General features: G+C 35.2%; 1 protein-coding gene across 4 annotated transcripts in view; it reads left to right on the top strand.

Annotated features, from left to right (window-relative positions):
• PTPRQ (protein tyrosine phosphatase receptor type Q) overlaps nucleotides 1–17,371 on the top strand; it is a 282,762-nt gene that overhangs the window by 112,683 nt on the left and 152,708 nt on the right. For all 4 annotated transcript variants that reach the window (XM_055586942.1, XM_055586932.1, XM_055586934.1 and 1 more), the window contains exons 26-30: nucleotides 9,327–9,487; nucleotides 10,476–10,621; nucleotides 14,763–14,928; nucleotides 16,371–16,661; nucleotides 16,931–17,206. In XM_055586942.1, the coding sequence (XP_055442917.1) occupies nucleotides 9,327–9,487; nucleotides 10,476–10,621; nucleotides 14,763–14,928; nucleotides 16,371–16,661; nucleotides 16,931–17,206 (1,040 nt within the window). The remainder of the gene's footprint in view (nucleotides 1–9,326; nucleotides 9,488–10,475; nucleotides 10,622–14,762; nucleotides 14,929–16,370; nucleotides 16,662–16,930; nucleotides 17,207–17,371) is intronic.

The following is a 17,371-nucleotide window of genomic DNA, read 5'->3' as shown; positions in this document are numbered from 1 at the left end:
ACCTGCCAATGCAGGAAACTCAAGAGAAGTTCAGCCCCTGGGTTGGGAAGATCCCCTGGAGTAGGAAATGGCACCCCGCTCCAGTATTCTTGCCTGGAAAATTAAAAAACATCATCTTTGGATATTTGCTATTTTCAGTGTGTCTGCAAATGCAGGTTACCTACTATATATGTTATACTGATGACTTCTTTGTCATGAGTATTTCTTTACAAAATAGCTCATGAGGGTTATTGTGCAATCATTTTATAACCACTACTATGCGAGCCATATTTGATTTGTAGATGGTGTGTTCAGAAATCTTCTTTAACACATTACATTTTAAAATAATGTGTTCTTCTAGAGTTTGCTTTGTAAAATAATTTTTGTCATCTAAGTAACACTTTTTCCTCAGTTATACTGGTGAATTATGTTTATACATTTTCAAATGAGAAGCCATCCTTTCATTCCTAGGGCAACCACAGTTAGATAAATGCATTTCTACTGGAGCCCTCTAAGCGTATTCTTTTAATATACTTTGGATTGAAGTGTGGTATTATAGTAAACTGATTTATACAACATATTTATTTTATAGTTGAATTCAACTTGGATTTGTTTAGCAATTTTTTTATTTTTATTTTTTTTATTTTTTGAAGATTTTAAATTTTATTTTATTTTTAAACTTTACATAATCCGCCACAGGTATACATGTGTTCCCCATCCTGAACCCTCCTCCCTCCTCCCTTCCCATTCCATCCCTCTGGGTCGTCCCAGTGCACCAGCCCCAAGCATCCAGTATCGTGCATCGAACCTGGACTGGCAACTCATTTCATACATGATATTTACTTCTATAATGTCAGTAAACTTTAACAGTAGTTTTCTTCCTTGTTCATAAAACTTTTAAGTGAATGGTCCATAAGATATAGCTAAAAGACTGGAATGTAAATGATGTTGAAAATTCTAGCTTATACACAGACCTTGGCTTTTAAACTTTTCTCAGTTTTCCTAGTCATCATTGTGAGAAACAATTCTAAATCAGTCAGTCTGAGAAATGCTTATTAAACTCTGTGGGGAGATAAAAAATATATACAATCTTAAAATGGTTGTAGACTAATTAAAGATAAAATATGCCCATGTGAAATAATTTAAAAATGCTTGCTGAGCAATATATTAGGAAGTCAAAACAGTTTTACTGTAAATTTTTATTAAATGTTACTGGTCAAATGATTTCTCCTGTAACATAAAAGCTTACTTTTGGAAATGGCTTTTGTTATGCTAAAAAGGTATGTTTAGCCCTATTTCTTCAGTTTTTGGAAAGATTTTCACTCTATTAAAACTGCCTAATGGTTTCAATGTATGGTATAGATCAATAATCAGAGTGGGAAGGGGGCCATTCCAAATTTCCTGAGTTTATCTCACATTTGAAATGAAGGTGGTAAAGACAGATTAGTTTAGGGGAACATCTCAGACTGGGAACGGTCTATGAAGGCGTGGAAGTAGCGTGAGTAGACTGTGTCAAGAGGTAGATACGTAGCATTGTAAAAATGAAATAGTGGAGCTGGATTAGGGTGGTGGGAGATACAGAGATGGAAGGAGTGGTTAGCACAAGGGTGCTTTTGATCATTTGACTTCTTGAGTTTTTTAGTGGGATGTTAAGAGCTCTGTCTTAGTTCTTTTTTATTAATCATTTTCATGAATGAATTAGATGAAGCTTGGTTACCAAGGTGACAAGCAGGCTAGCAGTAGGCCACTCATGTTTTGCTGGACCAAGAAACTGTTAATAAATTCTAAACAGAATTTTGTAGTATTTTTAAATGAGAAGGTATCTAGTGAAACTTCAGCTTCCTTTGTTTCTTACAAAAATCAGAATACTTTTGCCATGTTCCTCATGAAAAAAAATCAGCTGGAGTTGAATAAAGGCTGTCTTTAGGTGGAGCATTTGCTTTGCAGTTTAACTTCGTTCCCATCACAGTCTTTTTTTTTTTTTTTTTCAATTTATTTATTTTAATTGGAGGCTAATTACTTTACAATATTGTGGTGGTTTTTGCCATACATTGACATGAATCAGCCATGGTTGTACATGTGTCCCCCATCCTGGACCCCCTCCCACCTCCCTCCCCATCCCATCCCTCAGGGTTGTCCCAGTGCACTGGCTTTGAGTGCCCTGTCTCATGTATCGAACCTGGACCTGGGCATCTATTTCACATATGGTTATATACATGTTTCAATGCTACTCTCTCAACTCCTCCCACCCTCACTTCTCCCACAGAGTCCGAAAGTCTGTTCTTTACATCTGTGTCTCTTTTGCTCTCTAACACATAGTGTCGTCATTAACATCTTTGTAAATTCGTTATATATGCATTGATATACTCTTTCGGTGTTTATCTTTCTGACCACAATCTTTTATTCTCTTTTAAATTCATTTAGTCATTTATTTTGCCTGTGTGGATCTTGAGTTTTAATACCTTCAGGGCTCTTTTCATCACATTTGTGAAATGTACAAAACTAGGAAAGATTGTGATTGGGGAACAAAACATCTTGGAGAGCTAAAGAAAAGGACTTGAGAGATACTGTAGTAGTTAATATTTGGGGACAAATGTTGTGTTTGGTATCTTCCCTATATATCCTTATTTGTTTTTCACAACAATGCCACAGAGCAAAGAATATTATCACCATTTTATAGTTGTGGAAATTAAGTCTTGATGAAGTTAAAGTGTTGCTTAAAGTTACAAACCTAGAAGATGATAGAGGTGGAATCATAACCAGATCTGTTTTACGCCCAAATCATGCTTTTTCCAAATCACTAGATGGTTTAGTTGCTAAGTCGTGTCTGACTCTTGTAACCCCATGGATTGTAGCCTCTGTCCTTGGGATTTTCCAGGCAAGAATACTGGAGTGGGTTGCCATTTCCTTCTCCAGGGGATCTTCCCCACCCAGGGATTGAACCCTGGTCTCCTGTGCTGCAGGCACATTCTTTACTGACTGAGCTATGACAGCTCTCTATATTGGCCTTTGTTCTAAAAACTCAACAGTATACTTATAGGATTAGAGAAGTCTTAGTTTGATAACAGTATTTGTGATAAAGACTAATGGAGTTATGGTAGATTAAACTCTAGTGAATTAACTCTTATGGCATATTTCTACTGAAAAAAATCACTGGCTTAATATTGGTCTACATTAGTTGATGGGCTTTATCCTTGGTGGTTCAGATGGTAAAGAATCTGCCCACAATGCAGGAGACCTGGGTTTGATCCCTGGGTTGGGAAAATCCTCTGGAGAAGGGAATGACAACCCAGTCCAGTATTCTTGCCTGGAGAATCCCATGGACAGAGGAGCCTGGCAGGCTACAGTCCATGGGGTTGCAAAGAATCAGACAGGACTGAGCAACCAACACACATACAGTTGATGGACTTTATCCCTGATGAGAGAATAATCATACAGTTTTATGTGTAAATCAGTTGAATTACTGGTTCCCCAGTTTAAATGGTAAATAGACAAAAAGTGAGCTTGTTCAGCAAGAAGCGATGATGATGGTGGAAATAATCAGGATCAAGGAATATGAGAAAATACTAAAGTATGGGAATAAGTGTTAGCCAGGATTCTTTTAATTTCAAGTTATAGTGCCCAACTTAAATTGTCTTAAACAAAACAATGATATATTTAGCTGAGAAGTCCAGGGCTACACCAACTGGATATAGGAACTTAAATAATTTCATCACGTGTGGTTAACAGCAAGAAGCTTCGTGTGGGCAATAGCGAGATAGCCTTGTGTCTTGAATATAATGGCAGAGGAAGCAAGTGGAGAGAGATGAAACTAGAAGGGTGGGTGGACCAGATACATGGAGACTTGAGGCTTAAATAAGGATCTGTCTATCCATCTATTTATCTATCTATCTGGAGAGAAGAATGCATCTCATTTTAAATGCGACTTTTAAATTTTATTTTAATCATTCACCAAAAGATTAAACCCAGGAGAAAACATTCAAAGGACTTGATTTTACTCTTGGAATAATACCCAAACTCTTTATTCTGGCCTGAGGGATTTGTGTTCATTCTTAGTGGTTGAAATCTTTCTCCTCCAGCTTAAGTACAGTCCCTCATCTTGTCTTCGGGATCCTAATTCCTTATGTTGGCTTCAAGAGGATGGTTTATAAGTGTATAAATGAGCTTCAACTTCATTCTCCATAGTGGCTTTTTCTTCTAATGTTATAAGTGTGTCTTTTCTGCTAAAGGCAAACAAGCAAAACAAAGTCAAACCAAATCAAGTGAAATCAACCAGCTAAGCAAATATTGAGAGTAGGAGTAAGAGTAACAATAAATGAATACCCCACTGAGACTCAGACTTTCTCTGAGACTCTAGAAAAGCTTTAGGATCATAGATGTGTAGCTATTTATGCCATGCTAGTTTGGTAATTATTAAACTAGTGATACAATTCAGCTGTGTAAAGATTCTAGAGTAAATGCAACATAGAAGACCATAGTGAAATTGCTGGGTCATGTGAGGGGGAAAATTATTTTGTAGAGTCAAGTAAATGCACTGAAATTCTTTATTTTGGGGAATGGTATCTGGTGAGTGAAAGGATTGATGTAGAATATTTAGATAATAGATTAAAATTTTTATAATAAGTTCATAGGAATGTATAGGAATAGATGTTTCATTAGGCTAGGTTGCCTGCATGGAACAAAATATCAAATTATGAAATTTAGAATTAAGACTATGACCTTTCAAAGAGTCTCAAACTTTGTCTAGGAAACCATTCATGTTCACAGTTGGGAAAATAGGAAATTTTGTTTAAATCTTTCCATATGGTGTTGGTGTTCATGATTCCTCATAGGTAATTGTTGTTTGGCATAGTCTTGATGTGATAAGAAATGAGCAAAGGAATTGGTAAAGCAGAGCAAAGAAACTGCTCTTAAGCTCTAGAATTTCCTTTATGCCCTGATGTCAAAATGTGGCCTGTCTTTTGAAAAGAAGTGTAAATTAACTAGGAAATAACTTTGTCTTAAATCTCCATTAATTTCATTTCAAGACATTTTCTTGTTACCAATGAGTGTAGATGAATAGAAATTTATTCAGAATAATTTTATATTTATTCAGAATAATTTCAGTCATTAAAGTCTTGATTTCTCATTCAAAAGGCTTTAAAAATGTTCTAATTTATATTCTAGTTTATAGAATTAAATCAGTAAAATAATAGCACTCAACACTCTGAAGAGTTTGTTTTTTGTTTTTTTTTTTTTTTTTTCCCCTCAGTGTGATAATCTGCACTGTGTGAGAGGTTTGACTGATTTTCTAAGTATTGTGTGCCATTTATGTTCCTTCCATCTCCATGCAGTTTATGACTTTGGATACCTAAGAGTTAGACCTGCTCTGTCAAAGGGCCTTTTCTCTTCCTCTCCCCATCTCACGCAACTCCCTCTTCTCTCAAATCTTACAAACTCGCTCTCTAGTGAACATTTTCTGCAGCTGTGGAGGCTATGATTTATTCTCCTTTTCTACTCTTTGGTCCCAATTAATTTCTTCACTCATCCCTTTCTCTTTTTTCTTTGCTTTTAGCTGATAGGGGGAAAACTATTGTTATTAATGAATTGTTGTTTAATTATTTACTGCTTTGTCTATTTGGAGGGTAGGGCCTATGCCTTTCTCATTTGCACCTAACATCTTTCCTGACATAATATAGGTGCTCAGTAAATTTTGTTGAATATTGATTGTATACATACCATTACTAAATATGGAAAGGATAGGGAATATGTGATTCCCCTTATGAAGATATCTCTTCTTTTGGAACACTATCTAAAAGAAAAATGTCTCCCTAACTCCTCAACATATGCTGTTTTCCATTTAAGGGACTAAAAGTATATAAAAGGAAATTGTAAATAAATTATTCCAAAATTAGGACTGTAAATGACCAATAAGATAATTCTTTTTCACTCATGGTCAGAGATGTTCAAATTAAAGTTTCTGGTAAATTGAACTTGCAGAAATTAAGATTACTATCCAGACTAGTGGTGAGTTTGCACACTTGTTGCTGTGATTCCAAATCATAATGATTTATCATTAAAAATTAAAAAAAAAAAAACATCTGGTTCAATCACACTATTTGGAATTTAGCCTGTAGAAATAAAAGTACTGTTATGGAAAGATAATAATGATTGCTGCATCATTGTTAGTAATAACTAAAGAAAAAAGAGAAACAGCCTAAATGTTAACTTATAGAGGGAAGGCTGAAGAACTATGATATATCCAAATTAAGCAACTTAGAAAAAAATAATGATGTAGATTATTGTTCTTAACATAAGTGAAAAGTCAAGATATAAAATGCTGTTGTTTAGTCACTAAATTGTCTGACTCTTTGCAACCCCATGGACTGTAGCCCATCAGGCTCCTCTGTCCATGGTATTTCCCAGGAAAGTATACTGGAGTGGGCTGACATTTGCTTCTCCAGCGGATCTTCCTAACACACCCACGTCTCCTGCATTGGCAGGCAGATTCTTTACCACTGAGCCACCAGGAAAGCCTTATATAAAACATACTTTTATAAATGGAAATAAACTATTTTTAAACTAATAAGAAGAAAACAGATATTTAAACTAAACCAGTTAAAACCAGGAGAAAAAACTGATTGTAGCAGCATCAAAGTTGCGTTTCTCATGCACGGGAGGGAGTGACCCTCTGAACTGTAAGATCGTGCATGAGATGGCTGTTCAGAGAGCAGAGAGCTCAGGCTTCGGCCCAAAGGTCTCTGTGTGTTTCCTCCAGTCTGGCAACAGCATAAGAGCAAAGAGGGTGAAGTCAGATCCTCGGGAACAGTGTCAATTTTCTCTCCTTTTCCTACTTCTGGTTCTCAGTTTAATAGCAAGCCATTTCTTATGAACTTAAGATGCATTCTGAGCTTGTATCAGAAGTTGAAGCTCCCATTGAAGTTTATGCTCAGATATTTTTCTACCATAGTTATTCAAATATCAGCCACAATTAACTCCAAAAGGAAACAAACAAGCCCCAAACAGACAAGACTTATCAGTACATGAAACCTTTTTGTTAGCATTGTTTTGTCTCTGGAGATAAATTAGAGTAGATGTGTATACTATATTTGTATATGCTAACTGAGATGGACTATTGACTTTGTTATTCAGATAACTTATAAAGACTGCCTTCTTTTTACTGAAATACCCAGATATTTAAGACAAAATTTATGTTTGACCTGCATTTTCCAAGTGATTGCCTTGATTCTGTATTATCTATGGAACAAAATTGGGGTTTTCCTTACTGTGGTGGTGGTTTAGTTGCCAAGTTGTGTCCAACTCTTGAGACCCCATGGACTATAGGCCACCAGGCTCCTCTGCCCATGGGATTTCCCAGGCCAGAATATGGGAATGGGTTGCCATTTCTTTCTCCAGGGGATGTCCCCAACCCAGGGATCAAACCCAAATCTCCTGCATTGCTGGAGGATTCTTTACTGACGGAGCCACCAGGGAAGTCCTTTGTATATTGTAGGCAGATACTTATCTACAAGGTTTTGCTGTGAAGATCAGGGCAAGAAGATAGTCACACAGGGCAGCAGATATTATTAAAAATATGCTGCAAGAGAAATTTTTGAAATAGATAATGCAATTAGGTTGCTTTAGCTAATTTCATAGCTTTAGAGATCTGAACTGGATTAGCTATATCGTGATTTTCTAATGATCCAAGAGTCTGGAATTGGGTAGTTTCTACAACAAGGCATCTTTCTCAGACTAATAGCCTAACAGCTATAGCATTAAGTTTTAAAAGATATTATGTAGTCTCAGCAAAGTCAAAGAGAGAACTCAGTTCTCCCTATGGCTTCTGGAAAAGGATGATGAAACTGTTTCAAATCACTGAATAGCCTGGCTAATCCTGCCTGTCTCCAATTGCATATTCTGAATGCATAATTCTCACTATGGTAAGCTTTCCAACTATTTTCAGATAACCATTCTTGTATTTAGAGTGAGTTGATGCTTTTGTAATGGTAAAACTATGGCTGAAATGTATCTCTTTGTGTATACCCTTAATTCACTTAAAATCTTTTATTCTGCTTAATGATTCAGGATTCATATATTTTAGTGGTAGAGAAACAAAAGAATTTTATGTTCAGAGGGAATATCCATTTACCTCTTGGATGCCATGTGTTTCTAAAGAAGAAAAAAGACATTACATTACATGAGATATGTATCTTTTCTGTGATGTTAATCATATTTCTTTATCTAAATCCTTTAATAATTAATTGTATTGCTCTTAAAAATATAAATTTGTTTTTAAAGTGCACAGTTTTCAGTACTATTATATACATATTCTTTAGCTTAGATTCTAATCTGCATCCAGTTCTATGGAATCTGAAGTAACATATCTGAAATGAACTGTAGTACCATGTTGCTTAGCAACAGTATGCTCTTTAGACATTTCCCCCCTCTCCTGGGACTTTGGTACTTACTTGAAGAGTGTGAATCAATATTTACTTTCTTTACCAAAGTAATATTTGAGATACATTTAAGATTTTAGCTGAGTAAGAGATATAAGCTCTACTTTTTTGTTTTCTTGTTATGTTTTACATCCATTATTTTAAATCTTGCTTCTAATTAAAGAATAACCCATACTCATTATTTTAGATATAGCTATTCAGATATTTTTAATTTGTTTATTTGAATTGGGTCTGAAATCAATGTTATTGTTATACAATATTTATAAAATGGATTTGATAAATATGCTGTATGAATAAGATTATGCCTACACTTCAAAAGAACAAATATTTGAACACTAAAACACTGGTATGAAAAGGATGCTATAATTACTTTGAATATACAAAATTCCTAGAGATCTATTAAAATCAGTCTAAGCAAATTCTAATATGAACATCCAGTAATACTTACTTGGACTTCTGAATATACTTGAAAGCAAAAGAAGCTTATGTATTGAATTATTGTGAAATTCATTCTTTTCAGCATTTCAGGATAAGTACTCTTGCCTGGAAAATCCCGTGGATGGAGGAACCTGGTAGACTCCAGTCCATGGGGTCACTAAGAGTTGGGCACGACTGAGCGAATTCACTTTCACTTTTCACTTTCATGCATTGGAGAAGGAAATGGCAACCCACTCCAGTGTTCTTGCCTGGAGAATCCCAGGGACAGAGGAGCCTAGTGGGCTGCCATCTATGGGGTTGCACAGAGTCAGACACGACTGAAGCGACTTAGCAGCAGCAGCAGCAGCAGCATCTTTATTCTATCAGTCTGGATTAATAAATATGCATAAATATTGCTTATTTTTACTCGTGCTGAAAATGTATATATAATGTTTAAAGGTCAGTTGTACAGATAATTTTTTTTTTTCCTTTTAGGGACAGATCATCATTAAAAACTGTTAATGTAACTGAAACATCATTAGAGTTTTCAGATTTGGACCACAATGTTGAATATAATGCTTATGTAACAGCTAGTACCAGATTTGGTGATGGGGAAAAGAGAAGCAATATCATCAACTTCCGAACACCTGAGGGAGGTGAGTTCTTATGAATATAGCCCAAGTAAAAGAATATTCTATTCAGAAAAAATGCACTAAATATAAAGATGTCTTATTAAGCCTAATATCTGTCATAAGTTACACACAAAATTGCTTTGTGGTCCCTCTAGCTGTGTGAGGTTGGGAAAGTTAGTTAATCTCTCTGTGCCTCAACTTCCCATTTGTATGGAATCAGTGTATCACCTACCTTAGGGTCCTTTTGAGGAGTAAATGAATTTATATTTGTGAATGTGCTCAGCACAAAACCCAATACTTAGCATTTAGTGTGCTTTTTATTTTTTTATTAATTTATTATTTACTTTATCTTTGGCTGTGCAGGGTCTTCACTGCTGTGCCTGGGCTTTCTCTAGTTGCAGGGAGTGGAGGCTCCTCTCTGCTTGTGGTGTGTGGGCTGATCATTGTTCTCAGTGTGGAGCTTGGGTTCTAGGGCACAGGCTCCGCAGACGTGGTGCATGGCCTTAGTTACCCCGCAATGCGTGGAAGCTTCCTGGACCAGGGATTGAACCCATGTCCTCTGCATTGGCAGGCAAATTCTTAACCACTGGACTACCAGGGAGGTCCTAGAGTTTTGTTTTTTTTTTTCATGAAGCAAAATAAAATGCATGAAGTCAGCTCTGTGCCTTTGTCCTCCATTATTCAGCTTCAAAATGCTGAGTTAAATTAGAATTTCATAGTATGCGTTCTGCATTGGAAACTTGTCATATGTTTTTTTCAAATCCAAAGCATTGGCCTGTTTTAGAACTGGGATAGTGTTTTACAAATAAGAAATCCATTTGTCCTCTGCTTGGATATTCCTGTGGTAGAGTGTTAATGGGGATGGCCCAATGAGCAGGATTTCATTTCTGACTTCTAATTAGATATTCTTAATTTTTAACAGTCATAACTTAGACACAGGTAACATTTAGAACAGTTCAGACATTATTTGGAGACACAGGTACACTTTTGTGTTCAACTGTTTGTTTTTTAGCACCAAGTGATCCTCCCAAAGATGTTCATTATTCAAACCTCAGTTCTTCATCAATACTTCTTTTTTGGACACCTCCTTCAAAACCTAATGGGATTATACAATATTATTCTGTTTATTACAGAAATAGTTCAGGTACTTTCATCCAGGTAAGACCTGAGTTTTCTCCTATTTCTTTATTTACATCTCTCAGCTCTGTTGATAAAGACTTGGCATAGTAGAAAACGTCTCTTATCTTACATTGAGAATTATGTATAGACATTTTATGAAACTCCCATTGATGTAGAAAAATATGGTGGAGAAATAAATATATTTTAATCTGTCTATGCATGCAGACACGCACTCAAACACACACACATCTCTGGATCAGCTTCAAATGTGTTACCAACAACGAAGCTGCCACCTTTTAAACATTCTGTATATAAATGTGGCTCTCGGTGCTATTCCTCCAGAGAACTGATGGTTTCACTTACCCTCAATTGTTTTTCAGCTAAAAAAGAATTTCCCTTTGTTTGTATATAATAGTTTTCATGCTTGGATGTGTTTGTGTACTTTTCTTCAAGTCTAAAATTTTTCCACTGTTAGTAGGAGGGGGTCATCATCATCATCATCCTTGTTATCACTTAGTATCAGATGCAATGAAAGTACCAAAATGTGCTTATTAAACTTGTGATATGCAAGGTTACAGGGTTGCATAATTTTCAGATGGATATGTTCTGAAATATGAACAAAAATAGTTATTAAAATAGCTAAAGTGCCTTTCATTTAGAGAAATATTTTTAGTTCTTCAACCAGATTCCTTTACTTCTCCAAACTATTTCACAGAACTCTAATATTTGAAAAGAATAAAACTCTGGACAGTTGTGATTGGATCAGGAATCAGAGAGTTGGAATATAATTTGGAAAACACTGATGGACACTTACAGAATATGTACCTTACTGCTAGGAACTGTTGACTGAATGTTAATTATTACTCTGACCACTATTAAGTCATTGTATCCTTTTTAGTAGAAGAAGAATAGAGAGGAGTCTTATTAATTCTAAGTTGCCTAATTCAATTTGTGATTAATAACCCAAGTTTAGTCACTAGAGTTAGTTCTTGTGAGCAGAAGCCTCTCTAAAGTATGACTTGCTTTAGTGCAGTTTAGGCTAGTGAAGAGTCAGAGCAGAATTCTGCACGCTGTCTTAGGCTTTACCCAGCAGTGAGTAAAAGACAGTCCAGAGGTTGGTTGAATTTTAATATTCTGCTCCAGGCCCTGTAAGAGTGAGGTTGCATAAGAAAGGATAATCTGTTTATTTAACTCTGTACATCAAACAATTTTTGCTGCTTCTTTTTGTTCTGCTCTATTTGGGGAAGGAAAATGGAAATTTAACGTGCATTTTTACCCAGTTTGTTTATAAATTTAATAATTTGTCATTATGTCATCAGGCCATTCAAATTGCAGATTTTTTTTTCATGCATTTAATCAATATTCAGTATTCAAAATTCAGTAGTTCTGAACCTTTAGCAAAGGTTTTGTCTCCACTACAGTTTACTTCACGCTCGTGTCTGATTCTGTTTTGGCTCTCTTTGTCCACATCTTAAGTAATCAAGGGCAAAAGTTTAACTATAATTTCAAGGTGATTTTATGACCTTTCTTATTCAAACCTGAGCATATAATATGATCTCATTTGCAGTTCATCTGTCTTAGAAAATGTAATCTTTTATTAAGTTATCTTAAGAATGCTTTTAAGTATGACAGCTGCAAGAAGGCACAGGCTAATGATGTTAAAACATTTCTCATATTCCTTGAAGTTCATCTGTGCTTTAGTATATTTCTAAAATTAGTTAAATATAGTATAAAAATCTTCACTACTTAATTTTCTATTTTGGATTGGTAGTAGAAGAAATCATCAAAATGAAATTATGTAGCAGGACAGATGTATGGCTATGTTCTTCCTTCTCTGTCTTCTTCCCATAGACCTTTGTAGTATCCTTTATGCCTGACACATCATAGTCTACTTCCTATTCCTGGTGTCTGCTACTTGTCTTAGCTCCCTCATCCCATAGCAGATGATGTGAAGAAAAGGATTGCGTGTGACTCTTGTCTTTCCATCCCCTGATATCCTCTGCTACTGTATCATAATGCTCAAGAAATGTTTAATCAGAGAACATAAAAATAATTATAGCAGATCAACATTATTTTCAGTAATTAGTTATGATTTGGAGCACTTGAGTTGGTTGTGATCTGTCCTTCAGACTTTGTGGAGTTTAAGCTCCTTGCTACAACGTGGCAATCCATCTTGTACCTCCTCCAATTGTGGCCCATTGGGTTTCATATGAACTCTTCTCCATTTTAACATTTACCCACTTTTGTCCCCTCCGTGTGCCTGACACAGTGTCTTTTATTAAAAAGTGTTAAATAAGTACTGGTTTGATTAATCACATTTGAGAAGTTTTTACTAAATACCTTCTGACTGTATTTATATTCTCAAAGAATAAGCCTTAATTAGATAATTTGAACCACAAGACTTTTTTTTCCCCCTCAAAATAAATAGATGAATGGGATAATCATCTGGATAACTGATCTGGTTCTAAATGTGCTACATGTCTGTGCATGTTTACTCACACTCAGTATGAATAAATTCTGGAGGATTCAGAGTAATTTGTTACTTAATTGTCATCAGACTCATCATCAGACTCATGTAATCAGAGTAAATGTTATAGCAAAAAAAAATAGAAAGGCTCCATTAATACTTTAAGAGATAAATTATATAAGCCAGTTATGCCATCTGTAAAGTATATGTGTTAGAAGATATTAAAGTTCCCAGATCATATTTTGTGTGAGATTAATAATGTCTTATCTTGTCTATTACTTAATATGTTGCCACAAAATTGAAATAGATCTTTCATGACACTCACTGCCCCACATACTGTCAAAGAAACACAAGATTTTGCAGAATTTAGTTTGTTGATACATCACAGAACCATGCTAACTATAAATTTTAGTCAAATTGATTATCCTATGTTATTAATTTAAATTAGCCTTTTACTATTTATTACTTTTCTTTTATCATGTGCCAGAGATGGTATTGTTTTATTTGCCTCATATAATCTAATCTAAGGCTTTTGAAGAGGTTCTTTCCATTTTACAGTTAGAGGATGAGAAGTTTTGTGAACAGATGATTTATCCAGGACTTCTGTCCATATTGAATACAGGTCTTTGGACTCTAAGGACTTTGTGCAGATTGGAATGAATCAGATTTCTCTGTATAGAAATATATTATTATAAAATTATTAATGCTTACTACTACTACTACTACTAAGTCGCTTCAGTCGTGTCCGACTCTGCGACCCCAGAGACGGCAGCCCACCAGGCTCCCCTATCCCTGGGATTCTCCAGGCAAGAATACTGGAGTGGGTTGCCATTTCCTTCTCTAATGCATGAAAGTGAAAAGTGAAAGGAAGTCGCTCAGTCGTGTCCGACTCTTAGCAACCCCATGGACTGTGGCCCACCAAGCTCCTGCGTCCATGGGATTTTCCAGGCAAGAGTGCTGGAGTGGGGTGCCACTGCCTTTTCCAACACACATGACCTTTTTAAAAGTCTATTTTTCTTTATTTTAGAGTTGATTTTGACCATGTTTTGTATTTAAAATTTGGTAAAGGGGGCAATGATTACAATTCTTTAATTATCAGAAAATGGCTTGGAACAAATATAACTAGGAGTCAGGCAAGAGAATTTAAAATTTTTTCTTAGCTCAAGTGAGAGTGTATCCAACTGCTTTCCTATTTCTGTACATGAGTGTGGAAAAAGAAAGGAAAAAAAGAAAAGGAAAAGAAAGGAAAAGAAAAGGAAATTATAACCATTTGAACTCATAGAGGTGAAGATTTTCATAATTCCTACCTTGTTGATAGGAAGGAAAAAAAGAAAATTTTTATAATATTCCCAAACTTGTTTAAAAATATATAGCCAAATTTTGAAAAATACTTGAATGTTTTGTAAACGACTATACTGATCAGCACATTGTAGCATTTTCAGTTCACTACTGGACCTTCCCCACTGCCAGCTAAGCTTGGAGTTTTAACTCTTTGCTAATCTGTGTATCATTTTAATAAAACTGCTACCACGATTTCTCTTTTAGTACAAATATATTTCCAGTTTAATTATTGCAATTAAAAAATTCTATGTTGATTTTCCTCAAAAATTAACATATTAAAACAATGAGGCAACCAATCTATGATACTTTGAAATGCTTATGTATACTAAAAATATATTCTGAACAATTAAAAACAATATGTTTATTTTTCAGAATTTTACACTCCATGAAGTAAATGACTTTGACAATATGACCGTATCTGCAATAATAGATAAACTGGCAATATTCAGCTACTATACATTTTGGGTAACAGCAAGTACTTCAGTTGGAAATGGGAATAAAAGCAGTGGCATAGTTCACGTATACACAGATCAAGACAGTATGTAAATGAAAAGCATTTGTTAATCTTTAATAGGATTAATTAAAAACTATAATTTTTCAGAATCTTTTTCTATGTGTGTGTATTGGTGATAAAATCTGTATTTTATTTAGGCACATTTAACTAGTCAGAGAAATTTGAAAATGCATTAATATAGCTGTAAACCTATTTACAACAGTAACAACCTTTTCTATTCATGGAAACTGCTACCATCCATTTATAAAAATTCTGTCACCTTTATTGCTTCAAAAGATATCACAGACATCGGTTACGGACGTGAAAAATACTGTTGCATGTGTGGACAGATTTTCCAATACTTCATATCCATTTGCTCTAGAAATGACATTGTTCCTCTCTCTAGCAACTTGTTTCCTTTTCAGTCTTTGAACTCACAAAGGACTTTATGCAGCATTTTGTTCTTATTGTGTTTATGACTAATATGTCCCAAATACCTTTTTTTTTTTTTTTAACTCTGGCAGTTTCCTCTTATGTGGATTCTGCAGAATCCTGTTTGTGCGGAGTATTCAGAAAACTATAATGACTGAAGCTCTTGTTTTTTAGGTTTCCGTTTTGAGAATACAGTGATGCATGGATCACTGCCTACTTCTTCTTGTGGTTGTTTCTATGGTGCATTTATTTTTAAAAGGCTAGTCTCTTATTGAGAAACAATATTGACCTAAACTGCTGCTGAGAGTAAAACTTCATGTTTGTTATTTGAAGATTATAAATTGACAGACACTTTAAGTATGAAGAGTGAATGCTTTCCCCATTGTTGGGATAATCTTTCAAATAGTTTACTCACTGATGAGCAGTGTAGCTATGATAGAATATGCAGAATATATAAGTTTGGGGGAGTTTTAGCTAAAATGTTTAGAGCAGTATGTGGTCAACATCATTTCAGGCATTCTTTAAATGGAGATCTCTCCCAAGATTTTCACCAACCTATAATGTTTTATCAGTCAACATTATAGCACCATAAATAATAAACCCTGTGCACTATTCCTGGTGAGAGGTCCTAGGTGACTTCATATGTACAATAATGATAATCTCCAGAAGAAAGAAATTAAAAATCTGAGTATACATGTATATATCCATACTTGCACACTCATAGTCTCATACACATAATTTCCATCGCATACTCAAAATCTACAGACTCATAATACCCATTTTGTAGGAAAGAAAAGCCAAGAGAGTATTGTATAAAACAATTCACACATATTAGAGATGACAAGGTTTACCTTGAATGATTTGAACATGATTGTAATGTAATTATTTAGAAGGTATTTTGCAGTAGATGGTGTTACCACGTGTGGATCTAAACACCCTAGAAGCTGGTGAGGGAGTCGTTGCCCTTCAACAATGAGCCTCCGGTTTGTGGATTTACTTCCGTTTTACCTTAGGGTGACTGATGATTTTTCTATTTTGCACATTACCTATCATAGTACCTGAAGGAGTTGTGGGAAACCTGACTTACGAGTCCATTTCGTCGACTGCAGTAAATGTCAGCTGGGGCCCTCCGTCTCAACCCAATGGTCTAGTCTTCTACTATGTTTCTCTGAGCTCCCAGCAGACTCCGCGCCACATGAGACCACCTCTAGTTACGTATGAGAGAAGCATGTATTTTGATAATCTGGACAAATATACTGACTATATCTTAAAAGTCACTCCATCAACAGAAAAGGGATTCTCTGATACATATACTGCCCAACTACACATCAGAACTGAAGAAGATGGTAGGCTGGACCCTTTTACTGCCTATTACACAGATAGTTGGTGTTCTCTTATTTAGATTGCTTTCTGCTAGAAAACGTTATTCTTATCACTACATAGATTCTGTTTGTTCCTAAGTAATTAGCCTTTCAATAAACACAATAAGGTTTACAGTTTCTTAAAATTAAAATAATTACCTGTTGATAAAATTAAGTCCCATTATTAATGAAGCCTCTTCTTTTTGATACTAATTCACTTTTGTTTCATTTAATATTCTTTTTTTCTTTTATAGTCCCAGAAACTTCACCAATAATCAACACTTTTAAAAACCTTTCCTCTACCTCAGTTCTTTTATCGTGGGATCCCCCAGTAAAACCAAATGGTGCAATAATAAGTTATGATTTAACTTTACAAGGACCAAGTGAGAATTATTCTTTCGTTACTTCTGATAACTATGTAATACTGGAAGAGCTTTCACCATTTACATTATATAGTTTTTTTGCTGCAGCAAGAACTGTAAAAGGACTCGGTCCTTCCAGTGTTCTTTTCTTTTACACAGATGAGTCAGGTAAGCCAGAATCCATGTTTCTTCCAATGATTTTACTGTTGCAGCACTTGCTGTCTCTTTTTAAGGAAAAGCATGGAATATGAAAGGATATTTGATTGTTTATTTGTAACAGGCTGACAACTATTCATCTGCTTTGCTGAACATTTTACATTTGAATTTCAGAAC

The sequence above is a fragment of the Bubalus kerabau genome, chromosome 1, assembly GCF_029407905.1.
Source record: "Bubalus kerabau isolate K-KA32 ecotype Philippines breed swamp buffalo chromosome 1, PCC_UOA_SB_1v2, whole genome shotgun sequence".
NCBI classification, from domain to species: domain Eukaryota; kingdom Metazoa; phylum Chordata; class Mammalia; order Artiodactyla; family Bovidae; genus Bubalus; species Bubalus kerabau.
This window is presented reverse-complemented; position numbering and strand designations above follow the sequence as displayed.